The 19,463-nt window shown below is 34.8% G+C and overlaps 1 protein-coding gene across 9 annotated transcripts in view; it reads right to left on the reverse strand.

Moving 5' to 3' along the window:
• Positions 1-13,533: 13,533 nt before the first annotated feature.
• The window catches only part of LOC138311166 (frizzled-5-like), a 109,389-nt gene continuing 103,459 nt past the window's right edge, over positions 13,534-19,463 (reverse strand). For all 9 annotated transcript variants that reach the window (XM_069252634.1, XM_069252636.1, XM_069252632.1 and 6 more), the window contains one exon: positions 13,534-19,412. In XM_069252634.1, the coding sequence (XP_069108735.1) occupies positions 17,573-19,333 (1,761 nt within the window). In that variant the 5' untranslated portion in view covers positions 19,334-19,412 and the 3' untranslated portion in view covers positions 13,534-17,572. The remainder of the gene's footprint in view (positions 19,413-19,463) is intronic.

Consider the following 19,463-nt stretch of genomic DNA (forward strand, 5'->3'; position numbering starts at 1 on the left):
TATCTGCATATCCATCTTAATATCGTAGGTTCTCAACAAAGTTGACTGAAAACCAGAATATTACGAAAATAACAATAATAATGTTCTGACAATAATAATAAACTTTATTTATTGAAGATGAACATGCTTAACCAACGGCTAATTTATCTGAACCAAAAGTTGCCGGTCAATGGACCAGCTACATGGTAAAAATTGTCTGCCCGACTATAAAATTGCCGTACACGGGCAGACGGACAGGCGTTAATTTCGAACGCTGCATATATGAGGTGAAGTTGATATATATATATTTTTTTTCTTATTGCCACTCCATTTTATATAAAATCTGACAATAACAATAATAATTTTCTGACAATAATGATAATAATAAACTTTATTTATTGAAGATGAGCATGCTTAACCAACGGCTAATCACATGGTTCTCTTGTTAGTAACATATATTAATAGGTTATTTAATTACAAGCTAAGTCCGGTTTTCAAAGTAGACAGGTTCCGGATTATACAAGTTTTAGTTACTATAATTTATTGATAAATATGCCGGAACCACACAATTTAATCAGGTATGGACAAGTTTCCGGTAAATACAGGGTTCAGTTTAGACTAGTCAAACTGTATATACATATGGAATATAAGAAATAAATATGAAGACAAAGTTAATTCACAGTAGCTACGTTAAAATTATCACGATATGCATAAATTTCATGCATAAATGTTGATCAATTAAATGACATTCGCCTATGACAAATATAGCAAAAAATAAAAAAAATGACATAGTTATATGCTTACCTATACATAATTAATTGTTTGAGTTTAAATATAAGATGATTAAGACACATAGACAAAAATACATGTAAAATCTCTACGTGAAAGTCGATATGATATTGTATAATACTCCAGTAAATAAAAGTTGAATGTAGCTAAAATCACTTTAAGAAGATCAAACTGGCAGGAGAGGAGTCACATGTCTACAAAAAGGGTGTTTAAAAGTGCTGATGTTTTAAAGACTCCCTATGCGAGTTTGATAAATTAATCCAAAATTTAACTTCATCCGAAAACATATTTGCCTAAAATTTAGTACCATGTTTGGGACTTTGTAAAATTTAATTTTGCCTAGATCAAATACATCTGGTATAAACATGAGACTGCAGATTGAAAGCATTACATAGGTATTCAGGGAGCAGAGGATTAATACTCTTGTACATCTTTGTACTTTTCCTAGATTTATTGAACTTTGCTATTGACACAGTCAGTTAAAGATGCTCCACTGCTGACAAATGGTAATTTTTCACTATCAAAAACAGGAGCAGACGATTTAGTATTTTTCTACAGTTACAAAAGTTACTTAATTTACACCATTACCACCATTCAAAAGTTTGAGCTTCTAATTTACTTCAAGTTAAAAATAAGAAAAATAATTAATTGCATCCCGAAAAAAGTCCGTGGTACTAGGCCTATATCTTACATGGAATGAAGTAATGATTGCGCATCCACCAAAGGCGAAATAAATTATTTTAATATTATTTTTTGTGTTAATTAGGCATATATACACGATTAAACACCAATTATTGTTCAAATGATGAATATCATTTATGCTCTGTCGGCGGTGGAACATCTTTAAGAAGTAATTTTACTGATTAATACATCGCTATTATACATAATTACTAAGTCAGTTAGTATACATTTACTGATTAAGTCATTGCTATAATGCAATATGAACAATCGAGTTACCTCCCTTACAACGAGTCTGTGCTAGTAATGATGGATCTGAAATAGGAGTTATTTCCCTTATAACGGACATTTCTTTCTTTTTCAAATTCATTACTGTGTTGTAGTATTTTACCTGTAAACACGTGACACTGCTATACATCAATATAGGGACATGAAATAGAAACATTTTACGTTTATTATTATTGATAAAATAAAACATCAGTGTGCTATGTTATATAACATTACATGTACACACCACATTGAAAAGTATGATATTGTCATTTTTTTCAATATATACCCCTTAGACCTCCAAGATATGGTGGTCGGGTGGTGTGGTGGTTAAGCCACTCTCCTTTCACTTTGCTGGCCGGGGTACTGACGGGAAAAGGTCAGTGGGTCACCTGCCCGATCACATGGGTTTTCTCCGGTCACTCCGGTTTTCTCCCACTCTAAGACCCTTCGCGCGCTTTCATCTGGGCCATCGAAAGTGATTTGTATAAGTTGTATAACTTGTTTCGCAATCTATGTAAAATACATAAAGTTTATATTATATTAAACGTCCAAAAACCATCTTAGCACAGTATGATGTCGCATCCCTGTGAAGGAAGCGATACACAAATATATCATTTTTTACAGGATGTGTTTTTCTGTCCGTCGGGTGGAAAGTATTATTTATGCTAAGACATCTTTACATAACCAGTGATAATTTCATATCTGACATTTTATATGTACATGTATATAACCGCTAGCTATGGATAATTTATACAAAACAAAGGTGTTTGTTGTTGTGTATACGGCGAACATATTCACTAAACGTGGTATTACCATACATAACACCTATGACCAGTTCTAGTAAGTACAAAACGTGTGAAACGAAATCCCTAACTAGGAAGATTAAGTTTGAAACGTAAACGAATTCCGATTTGAGGAGGGCTTGTTAGCCTAGCGTAACAGAGAGGCATTGTCGTTGGTAGCTGTAGGAGAAAGATTTAAGTTTTTTGGTGTTAATCCGTAAATAAAGTATACGAGGAAAGGCTTAATTTACACGTTTATCCGATAAACAGCTTCTAAAATCCCTGTATCACGGTTTTAGTATTGTGTCATAGAGCCCCTCCAGGCGATATATATACATTTTGTACATATGTATCCCCAAGTATTGATATAGAAACGTATTCGGGTTACATCCATGTCGGATTTTTCCGGCATTTTTTTTTTTATTTTGCAGCAAATCAAATGTTTTCACCTGTAAAACAAAAATGACGAATTAATATTTCGATACCTGCTGAGATTTTCACCTGGAAAACAAAAATGGTTCATTATATCTTAATACATGGTGAGATTCGATATAGCAATACAATCTATCTAAAACTGTTTTCTCTTGTTCATGTTGTTTTAAGAACAATCAGATATGTTTTCACTTGCACAAGTAATATAGAAACGACAAATATATTTGATACCTGCAAAATGGTGGTTTATATTTGGCCAAATATTTACTTTATAGTATGCTACAACTTTTGGATCTGATTATCCATACCTGTACACCTGTCTCCTGCCAGTCTTCGATATCCAATCGTTCAACCTCTGAACCTGTTCTGACAAACTATAGTCACATTATTCGTCGAATGTGCATGTTACGTGTGTTTGTCTCCGCAATTTTTATTTGCCCTCGGTAATGGGGTAAAATATCTCACCTTTTTGTACATCCTGATTGCTCTGAGCATTTCTTTCATTTTTTTTGAGGTGGGGGGGGGGGTTATAAAATATATGTACACATATATAAGTAATTATAATTAATAGTTGTATGAATTCATGCATTCGTTGGAATTTTCTTTTACGGTTCTGTATTTTATTTCCAGTCTAGCGTTAGTATTTTTTCTACGACATTGTAAATTGTTATAGTCACTAACCTTCGAATTACAACTGAAAGCTCACCTCACGACAATCTCAATATTACAACTTATTATAGCAAGTATACAAATTAAATAGGATACTGTTGCATAATACATGTGTATGATGTATAAATCTATATAATAGTAAAGCTTCAGATATAGATACCACAGGGATCTGAGAATTAGTTACAGTTTTTAATATGAACCCACCAGATTGCCCATAGACTATTTTAGACGTTTTAGGGGTTTAGCTAAATAAAATCGGTATTTTAAATGATAATATACACCAATAGAACCAAGTAGAATAAGATTTTACCGATTTTTGTTATATCTTAACGCCTAATGCGACTGAAAATGGTCTATGGGCACTCTGGTGGGTCTGTTACTGTATCAAATTCTCAGATCCCTGTGACTCTAGTGGGTCTGTAACTGTAACTAATTCTCAGATCCCTGTGATAGATGCAGCATAGTACCTCGTTTTCCTTAGAAAGTTGCGGTTAAGTTTTAATGTTTCGTATTATGTACATGCTTCACTTCTACAATATACATTGGTCAACAATGTCATAGAAAAACTCCTAACACCAGTCTGTAAACTGACCATTATCGCCACTCTGGCTGAACACTCAGATCCCAAAGGAAAGTGTCACAAAAAGCCTTGTTAGCCAAGCATTGACCGGTTAGTCATATGTATCTGTCTGAAAATTCACGTAATTGGTTTTCTTACTATAAGGAATTTTTCACTAAGACAGATATTTTTAAATTTTGTATCTAAACCTTAGTTGTTTTCCCCCGTTAGTTTCTACACCATTATCATTAAGTACATGTATGCATAGTGATGGAATGGCCAAATTATGGTGTCATTATTATTCGGCCAGAGTCCATCAAACGGTCAAAATGACCACATGATCCCTAATTTATATTTACAGTGGTAAATTGACGTAAATATGTTTGGTTTGTAAACAAAATACCTCTAAACGTAATCTCGCTCAACAAGACGCTTGTTTACAAATAACAGATCTCTAAAACTTAAGAGTTTGGTTGATCGAGACTTCATTGGTTTTAACCTGAACAAGAGAGTCGTATTGCAATCTGAAACATTCATATTCCTTGATCGAGGATTTAAACGGGACTAGAACGTCCGACAATTGCATTCTAAAACATTTATATTCCTATACCGAAGACTATAAAATTTATTTTGCCCGTAAACAAGCCTGACATTAAGACTTCATCGGCAACAGTTCCAAAGGCAAATTTCGATCTCGGGCAGTAGACACGCAACATGTACTCTCGATAGAATTGGCCACTTTCTGCCTTCTCAGAATTCGATGTTCTTTAAATCACAACTGTTATTGAGTATTTCTTTGAAATATGGCATTGAGGGTCGTTGATGTTGAAGCTAAAGTGATTTTTCACAAGCTGGATATACCGTCAGCGATAGTAACCCCTGGAGTATCAAGGATGACGTTTGATGTGCTTGATAGAATCTAAGAACAAAATTATGAGAATGAATGGTTTTGAAATATTCCACAGGGATTAAAGGATTCGATACATTCGATTCGATAACAATGGCTAGAACGATGAAAAATATAGTACAATAATCATAAGAAAGCTTAGTCCAGTTTTAATGACAATAATAACAGCAAATCGACGCTTTACCACAAATAGTCTATTTTACATATCTCGAAACTGAATTTCTAATTATTAACGTGCTTTCTGTCAAAGAAATACTCTTTATTCTTTAGGTACATGTCTCTACATTTTTTCAAGTGAAAGTAGTTTTGGATTTTATTAGTTTAACGTTCCATTAATAGTCAGGGTCATGTTAGGACGTGTCAGGTTTGTTGGTGGAGGAAAACCGGAGTATCCCGAGAAAAACCTGGCAACTGTCCCTGGCACATGCGATTCGAAATTGCGACCCAGAAGTGGAGGGCTTGTGGTAATATGTCGACACATCTTAACCACTCGGCCATGACAGCCTCCAAATGAAAATAGTGGCTGTTCATCAAATACAGTTCGTTATAAGATATATTTTATCTCTTCTCAATAATAGTTTATTTTATCCATTATTTGACAAATTCAGGAATGTTCAATTCACTCTGCACTGAATTCAGTCAAATTTGATTAGAGAGTAACTTTGGAACCTTGCATTTGTATATTCTGGTAATATTGAAAGAGCGCCCCCTATGGTGTCGAATTGAGTTGATAACAATGCTTTGTTCCTGTCAGTTTTCTTTGTCTTTTCCCGTCGTCACCAACTGTTTTGAGGACAATAGTTCGCCTCATTACCAACACAGAAAAAGCTTTGTCACCCATGATGCTTTGTCCAAGATGGCTACTTGAGTTTGACCCCGACGTGCGGAGGTCATCGGCTCGGTAGAGGTCTAGTCACCCCTAGAGCGCTTCTAAGTCCTAATAATCCCCTAAATATAAACCAAGAGACGATGTGAAAGCCGACCTCGGGCATATTTCTCTCGACTTTTTCAAATATCTGCAAAAGCTTCGTCCATTTTGCCAGCTGCGTCCGTCTGGCGATAACTATGTAGGCAGTTAGGTGGCCAATTTCCATATGATTAGCTATTAAACCGAAATAAAACAGTATTAGCCTTAAAACAAATAAATAAGAACTGGGTTCGAAAATTCTAGACTCGCACCAAAATTAACTAACAAAAAAGTAAGGTTTGCTTGTTTATGACGTAGGTGGTTTCCATTGATATTCTGACTTATTTCAATTTGAAAAAAAAAATACGAAATATACAAACGAATTATGAGTACATGTCCGTGAAATAGCGTTCGCAAACATTAATTGTTAATGGTCGTCTGGAAAACATATAAACGGTTTGTTATTGATCAAATACGAACAAATGATGAGTATAAAACGGAACTCACATCAGGCGATACCGATCGCGAGCCGGTGTTTCTTTTAGACCCAATATTTTTCCGTATTAGGTCACTATTAAAATTTGAAGAATCTGATGAAAATCATGTTTTAAGCCGTTACGGTAATCCTACTCTCCGTTATATGAATTAGATCATAATAAAAGCGTTCGCGTGTAACGAATTCAACCCATCGAAGGACTTTTGGAATAAATTTTTTTTTTAAATCCATATATACATTTATATATAAATACTTTAAATGACTCAGAACTTCAGCAAGTCTTGCCTCATCGAATGAATCAAGATACGTTGCCATAATCCATTTATTTAAGGATTAACCTCTTACTTTGTTTATTTTATGAGATGATAAACCCAATGGAGCACGAGGTAAATTGCGTAAACGCTTCGCGTTTACATACAATTTACCGACTGTACAGGTATTCATACGCAACGAATCGGGTCACGTTCTGCACTAAAGTTATTAGGAAATAAACAGATCTGCCCCAACATAGTTTATCGATGCAGAAACAGTGGCAATTGTAAATATAGTCATAAATAGTTCTTTCTGATTTCTTATTGCTTTCAGAGCATTCACGAGTCTATTCTCTCTAACTGTCGTCTGTGCGAAGCGTTTCATGGCCGCCATCTTGCTGCTGTTGACGTTAGGGACAAAGAATGATAACCAAGCGCAGATGGCATTCGTCAGCATATGGACTGTCATCTATTAGTTATGACGTCATTATTATTGTGACGTCAAAATTGTCGTGCCAACGATTACAGAAAATGGCTGTTCAAATGGCTGTTCCATCCATGACGAAAATGAATGATTAATTCATTATAGATGCAGAATCCCTTGGAATTTCATCATAAAATTGTAACCAAATGTAAATATAAGCATTTATCGTCTTTCAGTTGGCATTCATAGACAATGTGAATGTCAACTGAAAGACATTCAATGCTTAAATATTCACATTGTCATTGCAGTCCCACTATATAACCATACCAAGTACAGTTGGCATTCATGAGTCTATGAAAATCCGCTTATTATGACGTCATTATCATTGTGACGTCAAAATTATCGCACGAGCAGTCACGGAAAGTGTCTGTTCAAATGGCTGAATCTGTCTATGACGACAATGAATTCTTATTCATTCTCTTGGGATTTCATTATAAAATTGCTATCAATTGCAATCACAAATGTATAATCATTGAACGTTTTTCAGTTGGCGTTAATAGCCAATATGCATGCCAACTGGACAGGGACAAATTCAACGTGAGGCGTTAGCCAACTGAAAAACATTAAATGCTGAAATACTAATATGTTTATATTGATTTTGTTGTCATGAGTTTGCAAACTCAGCGTCATAGGATTCGAGTGATACAAAATTATAAAGCGTGATCAGTTATAAACCTTTCGATCAAGAAAGAATTGAATTATACCTTAGTTTTTTCTTTTCTTCCATTTACATCGTTTTTATCGCCTAAATCTTTGTCTTATTGTAGGCTTTTGTCAGTACAAGACTTCCACTACAAGTATCATATTGTCAGTGTTGATATGACAGGTGTTAGAAAAAGATGAACACTTTCGGTTCAGGCGTTGTGAATTGTTTTGATGGTCAAGTTGCACATACGTTTATTTAATGTATTAAAATTAAAAGTCAGGCCTACGTCAAAAACCGCCTTTTTCATTAAATTGACGGGAATTGCCGAAAATGATCGATCACCAAATGAAGTATCATCACCTGTCCCTTCGAAGATGCGCATGTGGTGTCACTATGTCATTGGGTGTCTGCTTGGACAGACACGTCCACTCAGTCGACAACACAACACTGTCGCTCAATTTGTGTACTCAAGACTAATTTAAACATCCTGACCATTGGCGACTCTTGTAAATCTCCAAATATACACAAAAGTAAAATTTACACTCTCTCAAAACAAGCAAATTAACTCGAATTGAAATTTTATCACGTGATGAAACCTTTTCCGAGACCTCAGAATTTTAAAGAGTATAAGCGCTTGAGTCTACAAACACAAAAGGTTGAAAGAGTTGAAGAGGTTTCCTTTAACTGTCCTTATTCCGGACGGGGCCGTCACAGCCACTTGTGTCGACAACTATACACGCATGAGAGGGGGTACTTTGTTGACATGCCTGGTACCCTAGTGACGCTCCTCGTGCCCAAGTTCCCACAGTTAACAGGTGCTTTCTCTTCATGAATACGTCACATAGTTATAATACAATATTGACAAGTACACGTATAGCCAAAATAAGTCAGAATTCTGGACAGTGTTCTATATACATGTATATTACATATATAATTATCTAGAAGCAGTTTGAAATTAATATTAGGATTCGCAGATTATTAACAGACTTAATTGAGTAGAAAATGAAATTTTACAAGGAATGATAATGTCTTCAACGTTATGATTTAAAAGTCTACAAAACACTGTCTGAAGTGCATGTTTAGTACTTTTAGCGGCAGGAAATATAGATGTCGCCACTTTGACGTATTGGCGCCTTGACCTGATGCTGATATCGTGTTGGCTCTTTGTTTGACGTTTTGGTTGTTGGCATATTGGAAATTAAGTTTGTTGTTTTTGCACGTTGTTCAGTTGGCGCCTTAACCTCATGCTGAAGCAGTATTAACACTTTGACGTTTTGGTTGTTGCCTTGTTGGCACATTGGAAATTAAGTTTGTTGTTATTGCACATGATGAAGCCGAACTGGCGCTTTGTCGGTCACAGTATATGTTGGGGTTTTGTGTGTCGATGTTTCGGTGTGTTGCATATTTGCATTGTTGCTTGTTAATAGCGCTACGGCTTCATAGAGCATTGACACGTGGGTATGTTGCTTTGCTGTGACTTTTTTTTATATTGCCGTTTTGGCATGTTGGTGGTTTGTTATTATTGCTTTTGCCTCGCTGGAGTTTTGACATGTTGGTTCTTCCGAATCTTGCTAAATCTATAATTATTGCCCAAAATGTTGTTTTAGCGTTTAGCTTAATTGTATTTTTGGCATTATTGCTCGGTTTGAAAACAAGATAAATGACAAATACAAATCACCAACACGAGTTGGTCGTAATAAGCCATATGCATGACAACCACGGTGGTGGGAAATCGGCCACTTAAGGTACCTCATGTACAACATACTATCCCTGGAATAGTTTATAGCAAAATTAAAAAGACATTCACAGTGCGCCGTTATTGAATTACCTTCTCATCTGTAATCGCACACAGATCCTTCAATTTTACATCTAATTTACATCTTTAGAATATTCCAGGGGTAGATATAACGACAGTGATTGTAACTCATAGAGTATCGGAGGTAGATATACCGGCAGTGATTGAAACTCCTGGAGTATCATGGATGCCATCCGTCATGATTTCTAGTCTGAATTCATAATTTAAGTCTTACCTTACTGCAATATAGTATACTGTTAGTGAGTCTATTTACAAACTACATCAAGGCGAACCAATTCACAGTGTATAGGGATTAGTACAAGTGTTTGAAGGAGTACTGGATAACAAGAGGAATAGTATTTTAAAACCAGCCTTATTTAAACAATGGATGGTGATCGGCCTGTACTATGGTCTTTGTACCCAAGTGTCAAATAAAATCCCTCTTTTCAATGGCTGGTTCACTTATACTTGGACTTAAGACATTTACTGGATTGCTTACAAATGGGCGCTCTCGAAGTGCATTACTATATAGTATGGCATTTTGACAGCTATCAGAATCATTGTCATTATATTTTAAGGAATTGAATGAATATCTTATAAACAATTAGAAGACTTTATTGTTTACCGATCAGGTAAAAGACCCCCACTTTCTCATTGGTAATGCTACTTTAATAATAATATTGTAATACAGTGTATATATTTCAAGTTAGGAGTCATTATTGAATATGGGTCGGGTGAAAAGACATCCAAGCATTCCTAAAAATGAAACTAAGGCTAAGAAAAATATGTTCTGTTCAACTATGATATTTCTTGAATAGTTAAATTGAATTTTATGCTACGTTTTGATAACAACATAATGATTATGCCTATTTCAAGTTAATTAATTAGATCAGTTTATCATTTGCATATACAAATGTATTACATACACAGGTACTATAGGCTCTGGTTGACTAAAAAGTCGGTATTCTGTCGGCGCCAAGCTAGAAGTCATTATTAAATATGGGTTGGTCGAAATTAAAAAAAGAGAGATCCAAAGGATTCCTTAAAATGAAAAAAACACAATTCAACACGACTTTTCTTGAAATTTTAGAGAAATCAAGACGTGTAAACGCCGCGTCTTCATTATGTTATTTTCTGTTCATAACAAATGATTCGAATAGGCCAACAATGTTTATCGTCAGGGCTTCGTAAAACCTCCTAACATGTTGTACTTGGCATTCTAACACGACTTACACACGTATGTGAATGTTTCTTTAAGCCCCTGTAGTGGTCAATCTTAGTGGTCATTCAGGAATCGGGTCTATTTGGATAGCTTGAGGACTTAGTATACTATCCATGTATTTAAAATTGACCATATACGTGTCTCTACGAACCCGCAGGCCGGAAAATAGCACACGTCTCCGACTCCTTGTTTATACTGCGTATTATACTTCCCTTTTATTCTCTTTTCGTCGTTTCAATATTTAATCGAGCTGGGCATTTTAAATAGACTTTTAAATTTTATTTTACGATATCGTACGTTTATGGTGTATTATTAAACACGGAATCTGTGTATTTGTATGTTTTGAAAATCGCAGGAATTAATATGCGAATCTAAAAAGAACTTGCCGTAGAAGCAGCTTGTCATTTCAACTCCCGAAAAATTAAAGCCACGAAATTTCACAAGTTGATTTTTTAACCACAAATAATTGACTGTTTTCATACAATATATCATTTGGTCAATATATAAATAGAGAGAGCTGTTTTTAGATAGATATGAACATCAATGACGAGATTATTCTGTGCTCAATATTGAAATTACTGTCTTATCTGTTTCCAATTAATGTGACTCAAAGTAGTGACATAATTCATTTGCAAAACTAAGATTTAAAATTTCCAAAGAAGGTAAAATATATAAATGAAGCAGCTCAAACGTTCATACGTCGTGTTTGTGATACCGATACGACGTTGGTAAAATACGATTACCCCCACCTTCTAGCGATAGTGACGTCATGATTTGGCGCCATATTTTGACGTCACAATCACCTGAACGTAGGGCAAATCGTACTCGACCCACGTCATTTTAGTATCTCAAAACCCCCGTAATAAATTATAAAGTAACTTCTCCTAGGGCAAATCGTACTCGACCCACGTCATTTTAGTATCTCAAAACCCCCGTAATAAATTATAAAGTAACTTCTCCTAAATGGTTTGTCGAAACTAAAACACAATTACTGGAAACTATTTAAAGGGAATGGCGTATTGATATTCTTCGAAATTAATTTCTAGTAAACCGGAAATGTTCAAGGTCACGGCCATATGATAATTAGTTACAGTTTTTATCAATTTGGACCCACCTGAGTGTCTATTGACCATTTTAGTCGTTTTAAGTATGGGTCTAGATAAAAAAGAAAATCGGTAAAAAATAATATTACTAATACTATAGGCACTCTGGTGGGTCCAAATTTATAATTTATAAAAACTGTAACTAATTCTCATATCCCCGAGTTCCAGTCGTTGTATATAACATTATTATTCTCAATTGTCTAAACGTAATCTTGAACTGGCGTACAATATGAAAAAAACGGGTATTTAGCGGTAAAAGTTTAAAAAATGTGTCATTCGATATATACATTTGTTTTTTCCAGTAACCACAAATAACTCGAAGTACAGACTAACAATGGAGTCGGCGTATCAGTGCACTATGTACATTGTATTAGGAAGATATTATGGATCTGTGGTTAGGTTAGTCGGTACATTACGGCAATAACAAGAATTAAATTGAAATCAAGCTTTCTCGTGTCGTCTAAAGCGGATATCCTTATTGTTTATATGTACTTTTTGTAATTACGCATAGTATTCAGGAGTGAATTTAGGTTTAAGAATTCATTTTTGGTAGAACGAAGTTCCGGAACAGGAAGTTAGCATCAACCTGTCCGGATTAGAATGTTACGGTTTCATAATTAGAATAAGAATGTACATTTATTATTTTATGGATTTCAAAGCAATGATAATTAGATTTTTTATTGTCTATCCATGTTATTGTTAGAAGATGAAATGGAACTAGCAATAATTCAGTTAAATGCTAATTAAGAGTCTACAAACAGAGATTTATAGATATATATTATTCTCTCTAAATGTGTTATATTTAGTATAACACACATATATATTTATATATACTATAGATAGAAATATGTCTACAGAGTCTAATGCCTGTGGACATATCAAGGAGTTCTGGTTCCAGTTGTTCAAAAGGTGATTACACTAAGATCAGTGTAACTACAAATTTTTCAATTCATGATAAATAATTTTCTTGTATATTATAAATAAAATCGAAATGAAAATATCACTAATCTAATTATTAAGCGATCACCTCTTGAACAATATAGGGCCCTGGTCATTTTTTCGGTTGGAAAGCCATCATGAACCCATGATATTAAAAATTCCGTCTTTCATGCTGTTAGAATTAAAGTAAATGGTTACAAACTCCTGTGCTCACAAAACCTGAGCATATTATGGAACATGGAGGTTCTTTTGTAAAATAGTCTTTGACATTTGTAATCAGCCATATTTTTTTTCATTCTTTCTGCCAACTTACGTAAATAGATATTTCGGTACTGTTTTTCCTAGCTTATTGTTTCTAATGTGGATACACCTCATGCCTTTTTTTAGCTAAAAAATCTATATAAAATTTAAATGATTGTGTCTGCATCAAAATTGAAGAAAATTCATAACTAATTGTAGTCCATCGAATTTTAGAAAATAATTTTAATAGTACATGTTATAAAGATGTCCTATTACTTGTATTTTATTTTCTAAAACGAGCCAGACACTTGTATACCCTAAAAAACCTCCATGTTTTCATATTATGACGACAAAGAATATAAATAATGAAAAACTCAAACTAGGATTGATTGTCTTCAACTTTGTGTATTTTCGTTTTTTGTGTGAATAACATATATATACTGTATCAATGTACCGCCCGACATTGTGTGAATTCTAAATCAGGAAAAATCATATTCTAACAAACAAATGTCACAATAGAAACCAAACATCTTCTCTGGGGCAACATGACAATTAAATAAACAATGGCCTCATTTTTAATATCAACAAAAGGAATAAAGAACTTAACTTTGTTTAGGATAAATTTTAAAACAATAATGTATCATGTTCTATCTGAGAAAAAGTGTACATTATCCTCTGTTTTCCAAACAGGGTTTCCTGACAGACCAGAGAAAAAAATTGAATCTTCATGAAAAAACTTGAAAATTAAATTAAATGATTGTCATAAGTATATTGATTATTTATTTCAACACCAAAATTAAAAAACTAAAATTTCTGGTTTTCTTTCCATTTTGAAACAATTAAAATGAAAATAATGTAAAGCCCAAATTGCTACAAAGCTATTTTTCTTTGTATTTATATGGTGAGTAAAATTTATCTAATTTTACTTTAAACATTCGCCTACCGTTTATCAAAATACAAATTCTTAAATGTTTGTAATAGTTTGGTATAAAGGCTCTGAATACAGGGTCCAAAAAGAAAAAGTTTCTTGTCAATGGGACGATTATATTACATACATTCAGGCCTGGTATTTCACAAAGACAGACCGACAATAGCCGATTGATGGAACTCAAATTGGGGTCTCAAATACTGTACAACAATCTAAAACCAATATTCAAACAACAATGCTTTCTTAACACAATAATCTCTCTTACTCAAATCATGGGAATAGTTTCTGGTATCACTCAAACATACGAAAGTAGATTCTAAAATTACATTTCACTTTACGTTAAATTTCCTTTTAAATCTTTTTTTAATAACAATATGTTTGACCTTGTCCTGTTTAAATTGTTTTTAAAATATAAATCAATTTTACTACTTTTGACAGCCCAAGATGGCGGTTTTGAAAGTTTAACATTCCTTTAAGCTATTTCCTATTTAGGTTTCCATTGTCAATATTGGAAATTAATATATATATGGCACTGTTACCTATCAGTATCAAACACTATTAATAGCACCGGATTAAAATCAAAGAAATGATATTAATGAAGGGTATGATACAGGGTGAACAAATTATACATTTTCCAAAAGAAAACTTATTAATCATAATTTTACATTAAAAATGTTGTTTTTTTTTTTGTTTCCATGTGTCACCATAGTTTATGTTTCATCATATAAATAAATATTTTAAATAATTTTGAAACTATAGGATAGCTTGACTAAATTAATAGCAAAATACATTTAATGAATAGATATTCACCCAATTGTTTTGTTATTTTTGTTTTACAAAATCAATTTCTTGTTTTGTTATTTTTAAAAAAAATCTATTTCTTTTATATTTCCTTTTTCCTGTTGGTTATTCAATACACAATGATACTGTACAAATATACCGATTGTCAGTGGCTTTAAACTTGTCTTACATTTTCTATATACATAACACACAGGTATGTGATGCCTTATTTCTTCTGTCTGGTTCATTTCTCATTTTAAAATTAAAATGCACAATTTATCTAAAATGTCCATCCTTTTCACATTTTTTTTCTAAACTTCAAAAGTCGAAATTTCAAAAATGTATTTGTTGATAATGGAAAGTATCAAAACTGATAGCATAGCTTTTTCATCTTCTTAACATAATAAATTTTGATAATCAATGGCAATTGGGATATGGTAATTTTGCAACATTTTACGTTTTTACCAAATCTACTGTGAATGTTTTCTCTAGAATATCATCATTTGAAGAAAAAGGGGATTTAGTAAATCCATTTTTTAGATTTTGTTTGTTTAAAGGGATTAATAAATCTTACCATTCTTATTCTCTGATTATGAATGCATGGACATCAGGGCAGATACATTGAAAGTACTTTTTAACAAACGAACATATATGCAATTATAATGGAAAATATTGGCCCTATAAAGGCGGTATTTGGATGTCAATCAACGAATATATACATATTTTGTGTCTTATAAATAAACATGAAATATACAAACAAAAAAACTGCGCATGCGCAAAAAAGGATCATTAATCATTTCTGTGATTCAGAAGGTTGAAACTCATCTATGTCAGAAGAATACGAGAATTTTTTGTTCCGACACTGAGACAAATTAGAAAGATGCAAGAACATGGTTAGCATTGTCAAAGGATAAATAGACAATAGCCCTACTTGGGCGGGTCATAATACTGATTGGTAGAATGTGTCACTTCATATTGTTTCTGTCATATAAGGAACAAAGCAAAAACACCTACAGGCGAATATATGTCAGTTACATGACAGAATTTCGAAATAATTAATGATCCCTCAATCTGCTGGCGCACACTTCCGGCCCGAAGGCAGCAATGTAAACGAGGACGGGAGAAGTCTGTATTTCTCATTAATGGAGAGAATTAATTAATTCTCATTTAGGTCAAGAAATCAGTTATTTTACCCTAGGTTCGGAGATAATACAAAATATATATATCAACAAAAATGTACCATAAATAATATCATTTGATCAAAAAATCCGGATTCATCACATATAAAATGAACCCGAGGATACAAAATCTTGCTCGCACAAGAAAAAAAAAAGACTGGTATTTTACTTTCAGTGACCTTATTTAGGTCAAAAATGGCAACAAAGCAATTATCAATATAACAAAGATGTATCAAACATTCACTGAATATTGTCAACTTGACAAATGCACAAAGAAAAAAAAGTTTTCAATCTCATGATTGCTATCTGGTTTAAATTTCAACAAAAAGTTCTTGTTTTCAATTTCAGAATTCGACATTAACATCAATATGAGAGTCGAATATCTTTCTCAATTCAAGAAACGAAAATGTAAATATTGTAACCAACTCTCGGGACGCGAGTTCTAATGTGTACTTGTGTTCTTTCCATTATTTGCCGAATTTTTATTGAAGTCTTTGCTTGCATGCATTAAACACTCGAGATGTCGACAGTGCCACCATGTTGACAAGGTCTGAACTCTTATTGTACAAATACCACTCAACCCCTAATTACACACCACGGGACCGAATGGCTTGATCGGCTCACAGCAAGAAGTTTTTTGAGATACATTTTAAAGGCGAGAATGGGAAAAAAATTCAATACTCTTCACGGTAAATAAAAAAAATTGATTGAGGAATATCGGGACACAAGATTTGTGCATGCCGATATTGATTTAGGACTTGTACCGTACTCTCATTGAAATATTGCACTACTATATAACTCACTCTCACCTTGTATGTAATGATCGATGTATACTTGTTTTACGTATGTATAACACCTTGTAACAATTATAGTCTGCACGCTAAGGAGGTGGATTCTTTTTTAGTGAAAATGACTAAAAATATTCCACTTAAGATTTCTGACAAAGTTTTATCAAATTTAACTTTAAAGATATCTTCCATGGAAATATATCCTCTTTAAATATATGCATTTTTCTTAGCCTCTTTGAATGTTTTTTTTTAAATTAAAGACCGGAAATAAATTAAAATTGTAAATACACATATTTAATTAATTGTACCAAATTTTACCTTTAAAACGTTTTATCTAGAATCATATCTTGATAGAATGTTGTCGTTTTAAAATCACTCTGCCTCTTAGGGTAATTTGTCTATTTCAAGACAACGGTTAAATCAAATTATTTTGTGTAAAATAAACCTCAAACTTGCGAACAAAGACTCTTTGTTACAGACACAGTCATTTCTTAGAGATCATGAATTATCAACCGAAGTTTTGCAAATTTTCTGGAAAAATTAATTCAGATTTCTTCCAACAGATAGATCCAAGTTAAGGTTTCAGAGAGTATTTCCATATTTTGTGATTAACTTTCTAGCATCTGCCATCTTATTCTCGGTTGATATGTGATAATCTCTTAGAAATGAGAAATGATTCATACTATAAATAGCGATGATATAAATATAATTTATCTATAATTTGGCTGTAGTCACTGTATGGTATGCGGGTCACACCTGACTGAGGGGCAGAGCTTTCACACCTGGGTAGCTGGAGTTCGTGGATTTTGACATACGAGAACTATATCCGGAAGTGTCTCTATCACAGTCACAACAACATGCTGTCCGGTGGAAAAACCTTTTCCAGGAATCAACTGTCTTTCCGGTCCAAATCCAGAAACCGGAAGTAATTCCCACAACTAAACACATAAAGTATTTCAACATAAATACAGAATACTCTGGTTTGATAGCACCTTGGTAACACGGACACACTAGAGCCTTCTCCCAGCGTTCCTTAAGATGTTGTTCATAGAAATAGCACGCGATCACAATGGTAGCGGGAACTGTATATAGCACAGAAAAAACTCCGATACGGATCATAAGACGCTCCAGTTTGTCTGTTTTCCCGCGTCCCTGAGCTTTAATCACACTCCGGATCCGGAATAACGATACGAATCCGGCCATTAGGAATGACGTTCCTAGGATGAGAAATATAAACAGAGGCGCGAGCACGAATCCTCTGAGGTTGTCTATATTCTGGTTTCCGACGTAACACACTCCGGCGATAGGGTCACCGTCCACCGAGGATTTGAACAGAACCGCAATGCTCATGATGGAGGGGATGAGCCACGCGGCCACGTGGAAATACTGAGAGTAACTAGCAATAGCTTCCTGTCCCCACTTCAGACCCGCCGACAAGAACCACGTGAAGGATAGGATCACCCACCAGATGGAGGAAGCCATTCCGAAGAAATAGAGGAGAAGGAACACAACTGTACATAAAGCTGGACCTGTCGTCTCGTACCGAATCATCTTCCCGTCGCACGCGACCGCTGCGTGACCCACGATGAGACGTATGATGTACCCACAACTGACCATGAAGTAGCACGCGCTGAGGAACACGATAGGACGCTCGGGATACTTAAACCTTTGCATGTCCACGAAAAATGTCAGAACTGTCATGGCGGTGGAGATACAACAGAGAATGGACCACAGACCTATCCAGAAGGAGGCGAAAGTCATCTCATCCTCGGAGAAATACGGACTTGTACAGTTCATGGCACAGTTGTCAAGTCCGCCTGTTGTAACCTCGTTGTAAAATCCACTGGTTTTCTCCAAACGAACCATTTTACACTGACAGCACTCGGGGTACAAGTCCTTGTTCTTGTTTTTGGTGGTGCGTATCAAGGGTTTCAGTTGGTCCCGCGGGTCTTTCGGTGGTTTGGGGCCCTTGGGATAGCGAGGATCCTTTGGAGGGTATCGCGGTTCCTTCGGAGGGAAGCGTTCATCCTTGGAAGGTGTAGGCTGTGGGTGAGGGGAAGCTGTAGAACTATCTGTAGCATTAGCATCCACACAGAGTCCGGACACAGGGAGGTTGTCACAGTTCATACGCTCCGGCCACTGAAACCCGTACTGGGCCATTAGAGGGGCACATCCTGCACGTGCTCTCTCGCAGACGGGGCGACACGCGGGAAGGTGATGGTGATAACCTTCCATACAGATAGGAGCATACATACTACACAAAAACAGCCGAAGGTCCGGCGAGCATTTGATTTCCACTAAGGGATAGAACTGATGGACCTCCAGGCCAGCTTCCTCCTGCGTCTCGTGGTTGAACTGGTTCGGCATGTAAGTGAAGTTATATCCAATACCGCGACACATTGGAATTGTGACCTCCTGGCACTGAAGCTTCTGTTCTCCGGCTGTCATTACAATTATGCATGTCACACAAAACACAAATACTAAATTCCTAAACGAAAGATTGACCGCCATTGTAGCTCGATGAAAGTTTTACCGGTAATCAGGAATCCATAAGTGTGTCACCATCAGTCAAGACTTCCGTACAAGTAACCTAAAACAAACAAAAAATTCCTGGTTACATTTTGCTCTGTGAAAGTATTTT

Source organism: Argopecten irradians, chromosome 16, assembly GCF_041381155.1.
Source record: "Argopecten irradians isolate NY chromosome 16, Ai_NY, whole genome shotgun sequence".
Lineage (NCBI taxonomy): Eukaryota > Metazoa > Mollusca > Bivalvia > Pectinida > Pectinidae > Argopecten > Argopecten irradians.